Raw genomic sequence first — 10,232 nt, 5'->3', positions numbered from 1 at the left:
AGCAGCTCCGCGGGCGGGGGCGAGCAGGCAGCGGCAGCGCAGGGAGAGGGGAAAGCACCGCTCCGAGGGAGAGCTGCAGGCAGCCGAGAGCTGGAATGACAAAAGCAGCCAGGTACTCACCCGCAGTCCGTGCCCGGCACCTCTCGCTCAGCTTCCAGCCCGGCGAGCGCGTCCCAGCCAGGACAGCGCTGCAGAGCCTGATCCCTGCGGTGCCTCCTGCCCGCTGCCAGCTGCCGGGATGCCAGCCCACCTCGTCTTTTAAAGGTCACAGCCAGAGGACCTTGCAGTAAATAAAAGGTGCTGATGGGAGGCTCCGTTCCAGCGTTGCCGCCTCCTCCTCCCCCTCCATCGGCAGGATGTGCTCCGGGTCCGGGAGCACAGCATAGTCTGGCTCGGGGAGGTTTGGGAGGAGGCTGGCACTGTCCTCCTGGGGCAGCCCCTGGCAGGATGCTCCAGGGCAGCCGGGGCCAGCGCTGCGCCTGCTGCGCTGAGCTGGGAGCTGCAGCCCGACTGCCCTGCTCAGCCCTACCTGGCCGGTACCCACGTGGAGGGAGGCAGGAGCCCTGCTCGGACAGCAGCAGCCTGGCGTTTTAACCCTTCCTGCTGCTCCAGTGCAAGGTGAGAAGGACTGAGGGTGCACAGGCGGCCACTGTGCCCCCGGCAGGCTGTGAGCCAGCTGGCAGCACCCCTGAGCCCTCCTTCCTGTCCCCCAGGGAGGTGACAGTGTCCGAGCACAGGGTGCTCGCCTTCCCTGAAACCAGACGCAGCAACCTGGTGCTGGGCTCAGCAGAACAAGTTTCCGCTGAGCCGCAGGAATCCCGGATCCCTCTCCGGACATCCGCGTCCTGCTGAAATCCCTGGGCCAGCTGCTGCCAGCGCCCTTCCCTGCCCCGGGCTGGGGACAGCAGAGCCTGGGCAGGCCCGCGGCAGTGGCAGATGTCTCACGGGATCAGCCGGCCGAGGAGAGCGGCCGGAGCTGCCAAGTGTGACAGCTCCATCAGGCGCTGGTGACAGCCAGCGCCCCGCTCCCAGCCCGGGGCTGCGGGCACAGCTGTGCCGGGCAGCGGGCACGGGATGCCAGGCTGTCACCCCTGCGGGGACGCCCAGCAGGGAGACGTGGCTGCAGGGCCGTGTCAGCACGGAAAAAGCTGGGTGCCCACCTGCCCGGTGCACCCGTTTGTGCAGGAGCTCAGTCTTATTTACTGGCCAGGTTTCCTAACTTTCCTGCCTCCAGAAGGATTTAAGGCTCTGCTGAGAAGATTCTCCGTGGCGGTTTAGCCAAATGCATCCCAGCTTGCATCCCGAATGCGAGCAAACTTGGCAGGCACTTGAACATCCCAGGAGGGGCTCCTCACACCTTCCCCAGCTCCAGGTTAGGAGTGCTGCTGGTCCAGGACCCCACTGCTGCAGATCCTGTGCCCTGGATGCTGGCCTCAAACTCACCTGTGCCTCTGGCCCCAGCAGCCAGCAGGCGCCCCTGCGGGGCTGACGGGCATCCCTGCAGCCCCTCGCATCTCTGCCTGCCCCCTCACAATTAGTGATGCTCCAGCAAACGCTGCGCCCCTCCTCCTGTCACCACACAGCGCCTGCGGCTCCGCTCCCCTCGCTGTATCCAGCAGGTTCCTGAATCCATCCTCTCCCTGAATCCATCCCCTCGCTGAATCCATCCCCTCCCTAAATCCCTCCCAGCCGCCCGCCAAGGCACCTTCTGCTGCATCAGCAGAGCCGCGCACGCCGCTCCCGCAGCGCCGGCTGCCAGCGCTGCCCTGCCCGCTCCTCCTGTATTTTTCCTGCCTCTCTTGCCAGCTCTGCAGCCCTAACGCCTCAACCCACAGGCACTGCTGGCATCCTTTCAGGCTCCCCTGGGATGCCCCCGTGCCCTGCAAAGCCTCCTGCTTTCTCTCCTCTCTGATGCTTCATGCTGCAAAGGGGGATGGATGGGGATGGGACCTTAACCTGCCCTGAAGGTGACAGACTGTGGCGCCTTAGACATGCAGGCAGCATCCCTGCGGGTGAGCTGCTCTCACACCCAAAACCCGATCAATCCAATTCGGGGAAGCCGTGCCTGATCCCTGGGGTGAGCTTTGCCAGGACGTGTGCCCTGTGTCACTGCAGCCCGGAGAGAAAGTCAGCGCCGTTCGTGCTCCAGGAGTGTGGCAGCACCTCCTCCCCTTCCCGCCAAGGCTGGTTTGGGATGCGTCACCTCCCGCAAGCGCTGTTTTCTAATGGACCTGGGCACGGAGGTGAAGCTCTGCCTGCCCGCACCACGCCCCGGGGGCTTCCATTAGGAGAGCTCCCAGCGCCGCCTTTGGGATGCGGCGTGCCGAGGGCAGGCCTAATGGATGCGACGGCGAGGGAAAGGTTGCTGAGACAAGAACTTTAGTGCAGCCAATTATCCCGGAACAAGAACACAGTGAGAAAAATCAGTTCTTCACAGAGTGTTCCGTTTGGCGCCGGGAGGGTCTCTCTGCAGCCGTCGGGGTCTGGCTTTGCATCCCACCTGTGTCTGCTGTCTGCCTCAGGGGTGGAGGGCAGGGACACTGGTGTCACACTGCTGAGGTGCCCCGAATGAGAGCTGAGCCCCAGCCTCGTCCTGTTTTGTTGTCCTGGGAAGCCACCAGCCGTAGTGGCACTTTGGCCTCTTCCCATACCAGCCCACTATTTCCAGGCCACCACAGAATCACTGAGGTTGGAAAAAACCTCTCACATCAAGTCCGACTATTAACCCAGCACTGCCAAGGCCATCACTAAGCCATGTCCCCACAGCCATAAGTTTTTTAACTCTTCCAGAGTTGGTGACTCCACCACTGCCCTGGGCAGCCTGTGCCAGACTGGACAACCCTTTCAATGAAGAAATCTTCCCTAATACCCAATCTTAACCTCCCCTGGCACAACTTGAGGCCGTTTCCTTTTGTCCTGTCGTTTGTTACCTGGGAGAAAAGCCCGACCCCCACCTGGCTCCACCCTCCTGTCAGGGAGTTGATGAGAACGACAAGGTCCCCTCGAGCCTCCTTTTCTCCAGTTTAAACCCACAGCTCCCTCGGCCTCTCCTCGTCCTTCTGATTCTCCAGCCCCTTCTCTGGACACACTCCAGCCCCTCAAGGTCCTTCTTTCGAGGGGCCCAAAACTGCACCCAGGATTTAGGATGCGGCTTCATCAGTGCCGAGCACAGGGGGACTGTCACTGCCCTGGTGCGGGGAGCGCTCCCCGATCCCCGGGCGGGCGGATGAGCGGGGCGGGAGCGCGGGGAGATGCGCGGGGGGACGCGGAGGAGCGCGGGGGGATGCGGAGGAGCGCGGAGGAGCGCGGAGGAGGGCTCAGCGCAGCCCCGCCCGGCGCGGCCCCGCCCGGCGCCGCTCGCCCTCGGCGGGGGCGGCCAGAGCCGGGCGCTGCGGGCGGCAGGGACCGCTGCGGGCAGCAGGGACCGCTCCGCTCCGCGCCCGCTGGCCCCGCGCTGCAGCCATGGCCCCGGGCTCGCCCGCCGCTCGCCACCGCGCCGCGCCGCTCCTGCTGGCCGCGCTCCTGGGTAAGGGGCGCGGGGGGCTGCGGGGACCCCCTCCGGGTACCGCCCGCGTCCTGTGTCCCCTCCACCCCGGCTCCCCCTGCCCCGGGGAGCCGCGGCAGCCCGAGGCGGGGGTCCCCGCTCCGCGCCAGCCCCGCACCCCGCCCGCCGCCCCGGGGATGCCGCCCGCGGGCGCTAACGCCGCTCTCCGCTCTGCAGACGGACGGTCCGGAGCGCCGGGGATAAGTCACTTGGCCAAGGTGACTTCGCAGCCGAGCCCCAGCTCCGAAGTCCCGGCTCCAGCCCCTGCCCTGCCCGCACCGGCGCTCCCGTCGCCAGCGCTTCTCTCTCCTGCGAGCACTGCGGCTGCACCCCGCTTTGCCCCGCTCCTGCGCTGCCCGGCCAGCGGGGACCGCGCTGCCTGCCTGCCCGGGACCGGGGGAGGCCATGCACTGCTTCAGCGCCAGCACGCCCGCCGACAGGTCATTGTCTTCCAGTCCGTTCGGTACAAAGACCGTTCGTTCGCATGTGCTTGTCCCCGCCGCGGGGACCGACCCGCGCTGCAGGGCCGCTGCTTGGAGCATGTGCCCAGCCCTGTGTCCAGGGATGCCCGAGATCCGCGGGCACAGGGTGCAGGGAGGGGCTGGCAGGCGTTTTCCCTCTCCACTGCACACCTGGGGCAGGCTCCAGCCGCCTGCATCAGCCTCACGCACCCACTGCACTCCTGCTCCCGTGGGTCACCCTCGTGTCAGCCTGGAACCGAGGGCTGGCAGTGCAGCGCTTGCTGCTGGGGCACTCCCGTGGGAGGCGTTTTAGAGGGCAAAGTGCTTAAGTTAAAGGATGCTGGAGACACAAAAAAGCATGTAAGTACCTGACCCCCTGCAAGATTTGGGTACCAGCACCTGAGCTGGCAGTGGGGTGATAGGAGAGACTCGGAGATGCTTGAGGCCACTCGGGGGTCTGGGTCCAGGGCGTGGAGGTGGGAACCTGGTCCCACAAGTCGCTCCGGTGGGCTGGGAGCTGGAGAGGGCGGCGGGCAGGGCAGGGCAGGGCAGGGCGGGTCTCCCTGTGTCCGTCGGTTCCGAGGATGCCGCGCTCCGCAGGATGTGGCAGCGGGTTCCTGGCTGTGCACGGAGCCACGCACAGCCCCTTCCTCAGCAGAGGAGAGCGCCGTGTGTCCTGTGCCAGAGCACACCGCACCTGGCTGCGGGCTGGCCAAGGCTCCTGCCTTTGAACCCCGCTGGAGAGGAGCCCGGCCAGCCTGCCAGGCACGGCTTGCTGCCTGCGACAGGATGTCACGCTGACTCTTATGGGCAGTGAAAGTTTTTCTAGAGCAGCTTTCCCACATGTGGCAATCCGGGGTGAGCACAGTCCCCCGCTCTGTGGGGGGATCTCCCTCTGCAAGAGCAAAGCGCCGGCAGCCAAGGCTTTTATAGCGGCTGCTCCCTGCCTCCCTGGGCTCTTCTTGGGGAACGCTGGTGCCTGCAGGCACGGGAGGGAGCGTGGAGCTCCCAGAGGACTGTCCCTGAAGGTCGGGGGTCTGGTGGTGCAAAGTGCAGCCGCTTTTGGAAGGTATGGAAAAGCAGAGCTGAGAGCTGATTGTGGCAGGGTCAGCCAGCGCTCCCCCAGCGTGCTTTCCTCGGTGCTTTATTTAGTGGTAACGTATCAGTTTTGTCTTTCTGAGGATGACAGCAGCAAGGTCAGCCTCGATTTACCCCACACATTCAATTCAGGTTACATTCTAAGGGTGGCAGACAGGTTTTCAAGTGTTACAAGCTGCAAGGAATCATCTTTCCTGTGAGTGAGTGTCCGCTTGCAGCACGCTGCAGCCTCAGACGGACCTGCAGAGCCAGGCATCCCTCTGCCAACTCCTGCTCCAGGGGGACAGCTCCTGTCCCCTGGGACACTCCTGCCTGTGAAGTCCCCTCTGTAGCACCCCCAGGGCTGCTCTAGGAGCCTGACAGCTCAGGAGATTCCATCTGCCGGGAGCCACTCCCTGAGGTTAGCTCCGGCCTCTCGAGCAGAATGAGGAGTGCTTCTGTGTAAAGTTAAATAACTCCTCGCCTGCAGTGCTTGCAATGCAGCACTGCAGCAGGGCCCGGAGCCCAGGATGCAGGGCTCTCGGGCTTGGCTCCGGCTGCGACGTGCCTGGGGAGTTGTTAGCACCGGCTTGTGTGGGAGAATAAATCAGCAGCTGAGGCGGCTGCAGAGAGAGGAGAATCCCAGGCTGAGGGCAGCATGTCCGAGTTAAGGTGTTGGGCCAGCTGGGGATTGGCTTGTAGCCATGGGAAAAGCTGTGTCCCCTGGATTGTGTGCCCAGGGAAAGCTCTGGGATGTCTGGAAAGGGGGAGGACAGTGCTTTGCTGGGCTGTGCCACATCTCAGCCGTGCCACATCACACAAACGGGACGGGGCCGTGGTGGGAGGGGATGGGGAGCGGGGCTGCTCCTCTGGCCACGACCAGAGCTGTCCCTGTGCTCCCAAAAAGGATCTGTGGGGACAGTGGTGGCCCAACCCAGCGCAGTGCCAGTCCCTGCAGCCCAGGAGTGTTCAGCTGCAGCTGGGCTCCTACCTGCTCCTCTCTCTCTGCTCGTGGGGAGGTGAGGAGCAGGAGAGCTGCATCCTGCAGTTTGAAGGTCATTTGGCAGCTCCTGGAGCAGGGTTGCCACTGCTGGGCGTGAGGGGGCTGCTCTGGAGGCCGGGCAGGGCTGGGGAGGGCGAGCGGGTGGCAGGCGGCCAGGACAGCCACGCTAATTACTGCTCCAGCTCCCGCCTGAAGAACAGAGCTCCGCTTCGCCTTGGCTTTTTTCTCCCCCTTTAAGGTCCAGCTGGAGGCCTGTGGATAACATGCAAATCAGGGCTCTCATCTGCACGCTTTATTCCTGGGGATATTCTGGTTCCCTTTGAACCCGTGCTGTCTCTGTGGGTGACCCAGCCCCAGTTCCTGCAGGAGCAGGTCCCCTCTGTCACCCAGCTGTCCTAGGGCTGGGGACAGGTGCCTTTGCTCCTGCCATGGCGGCCTGGTATGCCAGAGGGGATGAGGGGTGACAAAGCCTTGGCCTCACTCTCTCCTCCCCTCTCCCTGCCAGGTTTGCACATCTTGGCCATCGCCTTCGCCTTGGAGGTGTCGGTGGGGAAAACCAACACGGTGACAGCTCTGAATAACTCCAATGTCCTGCTGCCCTGCACCTTCTCCACCTGCATAGGCTTCCAGGACCTGGTCTTCACATGGTATTTCAACTCGACAGAGCTGGTGGGTGGCTCTCTGGGCTCTGCCTCTGCTTTCCTGGCAGGTCCTGCTGTGCTTCCCCAGTGCAGCTCAGCACTGAGGTTCTCGCAGTTCCCTTTCTCCTCGTGCCCTTCTCTCTGAGTGTCACCAGCTCTGGGGGGGGACAAGGCTGTGAAACGGGGTGACTCAAATACCCCAGAACATCGTGCTTTTGGCACAAAGCTCTTCTAGATTTGCTGCTGCCCACAGGCTCATTTGTTTTCATAAATTGGCTGTTCAGGTGCAAATCTGCACTTAGGGCAAAATATGGTTCATTTCCTCCTCCTTCGCTTGCTCTGCGATATGAAAGGTTCTGTATAGATTTGCTTCCTGCTGGGAATATTTGACTCCTCAATCCCTCAGCAGGAGATCTGGTTTGGAGCAGTTCTGGCCAGCAAAGGAGCTCGTTTTCTCTGGGGACTCCCATTCTTGGCATGGTCTTTTCCATCACTTCAAGGCAGGTCGGATCTGCTGCATCAGATTCCCCTCCATGAAAGCCCTTCCTGCTTTAATGGGATGTAATGGGACATTTGGTGGGAGTGTCTGTGTGTGCAGAGCTGAGTCTGGGCACCATCAGGAGAGCGTGACCACTTCCCTCACCCAGCTGCTCCCGCCCCCCTGCCCCTGCAGATTTACCACGGCAAGATCAAGAACAAAGGCACGGAGCCCACCCGCATCTGGCACAACCCGCGGGTGGAGTTCGTGGGCTCCACCACCAAGAAGGACAACAACATCTCCATCGTGCTGAACAGCGTGGAGTTCAGCGATGCCGGCAAGTACACCTGCCACGTCAAGAACCCCAAGGAGAAGAACGCCCAGCACAACGCCACCATCTTCCTCACCGTGGTCCATAAGAGTGAGTGCTGGCCAGGGCTCTGGGGTGCCACTGGGTTGGTGGAAGTGCCAACACACGGGGACAAGCTCTGTGGTGGTGGGTGAAGCCTCGAGTGGAGGAGGTTATGGGTTTTTGGGTGGGATGTGCAGCTGCCTCCGAGCCCCCCTCAGCACCTTCTCTCCCACAGTGGTGGAGACAGACAACACCCTGACGCTCATCATCGTGGGCGTGGTGGGGGGGCTCATCGGCCTCCTCATCCTCTTCATGCTCATCAAGAGGGTGGTCCTGTTCATCATCAAGAAGACACAGGATGGGAAGTGAGTGCGGGGGGTGCTGCTGTGGGTCGCGGGGAGCGGGGCCGGGGTCGGAGGGAGCTGTCAGCTGCCCGTGCGCTCTCCCTGTGCAGGAAGGAGTGTCTGGTGAGCTCGTCAGGGAACGACAACACCGAGAACGGCCTGGCCGGCTCCAAGGCGGAACAAAAAGCACCACCAAAGGCATGAGCGGAGCAGCGGCGCCCCGCGCCCGCCTCGCCCCGCCGCGGGAGCCCGGGCACGGGACGAGCCTTCTTCCCCTTTTGTTTTCTTTCCGAACTGCCAGCGCTTGAGACATGTTTCTATTACACACGTGCCTGCAACCTGCACTGCTTCTCGGACAAGGCTGCGGCTGCCGGGGGGACTGGGAGCTTCTCGCGGACTCGGGCTGGGAGGCTGCTGGGGCAGGCAGGGCAGGGCCGGGGGTGGGTGGGTGCCCGGGGCCGGGTGCTGGGCACCGGGGGTCCCGGCGTGCCCGGAGGGTGGGGTGGCACGCTGGGTGCTGAGCTGAGGTGGCTGGGAGCCGCCTGCTGCACCCAGAAGGTTTCTGGAGCAGGGCGGGGATGCTCAGGGCTGGCCGTGCAGATGGGGTGGCGCAGGAGGAAGCAGGGCTGTAATAAGTACACCGGAGAACCGAATCGGTGACGGGCCCCTGGCTGTGCCTCGGTGCCTCCCACAGCAGGGCTGGGGCGGCTGGCCGTGTCCCAGGGCCACTGCTGGCCCGTGATGAGGTGAGGTCCCTCATTTCACCCTTTGTCCCCACGCTGGGCCATCCCTGGGAGCAGGGGGGCTTCATCCCGGGGGCGTTCCCTGGCTTTGTGCTGCCCCCTCCCCTCTCTCTGAAGCTCGGCACTCGGAGCGGCGATGCTTTTGATGCTGGTGCCAAGGCTGAACTCGTTTTGTGTGATTTTGTGTGAGATTCCAGGGGAAAGCAGCCAATTGCACTTCCCTTGGCCGTGGTCATGCAGGGAGGGAGCACAGCCAAGCAAGGGGAGCAGGGCCAGGGCTGTGCCATTGGCCAGCTGGGCAACCCTGGGCAAGTTGCTCTGCCTCTCCATGCCTCAGTTTCCCCATCTGTAAAATGGGGACAATAATACTGCTCTACCTCACGGGGTGGGTGTGAGGTTTCCTTGGCTTTGATGGTGAAGTGCTCGGGGATGAGGGGTGCTGCAGAAAGCCAGGGGGTCTTTGTGAGTGGACTTGCAAGGATGTGAGACACAAAGTCAGCCAGCTACAACTGAGGTTGACAATCTCCTCTCAAATGTCATTTGTTCCCTATTTCTCCAATTAGCCGGTGTCTGACAGGCTGCAGGACAGGCAGCTCCCCTGTCCCCACAGTAAATTGGGATTCACAGCTGAGCCATGATTTGCTGTGGGGGCTTGTGCCCTGGCAGAGGGGCTGGAGTGGGAGGTAGGTGAGGATTTGGTGGCCAAGGTGAACAAGGAAAGGCTGGGTGCTGCTTTGTCTGGAGATGCTGGTGCACAGCAGAATGGTCACCCCAGGCTGGGCTTGGGGGCACCCACTGGAGCAGGGCAGTGTGCTCGGGACAGGGGACAGGGACTGGCACCTGGCAGGTTCCCTTGGCAAGCGGGAGTCAGGACCTTGATCTCCTCTCTGAGGGTCTGTGGGACCCTCAGGCCAATCACTTCACCTCTCTGTGCTTCAGTGTCCCCACCTGTGAGCTGGGGACGGTGAATCTGAGCCAGCTCTCTGGAGGTGTGAGGTGCCCTGCACGGCTCTGCCACAACCCCGGGGAGGAAGGTGTGACACTGCCACCGCCACCTGTGAGAGCCTGAGACCTCCCAGTCACCCCGAGAGACCCCAGCCCGTCCTTGGGGGAGGAAGGAGGCGAGGAAGGGTTTTTTAAAGAACTATTTTTAGCTGTCCTAACCTGTTGGCCTTTTTTAGCCGGCGTGGTGGACGCGGCTCCACTTGCTGCCGGATATGCAATGCTGCACTATGCATGGATTACTCCTCTGGCTTGATGGGAAAAGTCCACACAAGCAGTTTTGGGAATGTAACTCCGTGTGCACACAGCTGCTCCGGGGGAGCAGGGCTTGTGCCAGCACCAGCAGGGTCCCTGCTGTCACCGGGGCTTGGGGGGCTTTTGGGGCTTTTTGGGGAGGGGGTGTGTGCTGCCACAGACACGTGTGTGTCCAAGCAAACGTAAATCTGCGTGGGAGGAACCTGCGTGTAAGCACAGGGGCTGTGTGATGACTTACAGCACATCTTTGCACTGTAGAGGTTTAGTTAGCTTTGCCTTGAATGAAATAAAATTACTGTTTACTAGAGAAACTCGCCGTGGTTTGGGGTTGC

At 62.7% G+C, this 10,232-nt stretch overlaps 1 protein-coding gene across 1 annotated transcript; it reads left to right on the top strand.

Moving 5' to 3' along the window:
* The first annotated feature begins 3,365 nt into the window (after positions 1 to 3,365).
* LOC130262462 (sodium channel subunit beta-4-like) lies at positions 3,366 to 10,211 on the top strand. The gene is made up of 5 exons (XM_056509624.1): positions 3,366 to 3,526; positions 6,591 to 6,754; positions 7,400 to 7,625; positions 7,792 to 7,921; positions 8,011 to 10,211. The coding sequence occupies exons 1-5, from the start codon at positions 3,463 to 3,465 to the stop codon at positions 8,102 to 8,104; spliced, it is 678 nt and encodes a 225-aa protein (XP_056365599.1). The 5' UTR covers positions 3,366 to 3,462; the 3' UTR covers positions 8,105 to 10,211.
* The last annotated feature ends 21 nt before the right edge of the window (positions 10,212 to 10,232 follow it).

The sequence above is a fragment of the Oenanthe melanoleuca genome, chromosome 24, assembly GCF_029582105.1.
Source record: "Oenanthe melanoleuca isolate GR-GAL-2019-014 chromosome 24, OMel1.0, whole genome shotgun sequence".
NCBI lineage: Eukaryota > Metazoa > Chordata > Aves > Passeriformes > Muscicapidae > Oenanthe > Oenanthe melanoleuca.
The sequence above is the reverse complement of the archived record's forward strand: the minus strand, read 5'-3'. Positions and strand labels throughout refer to the sequence as shown.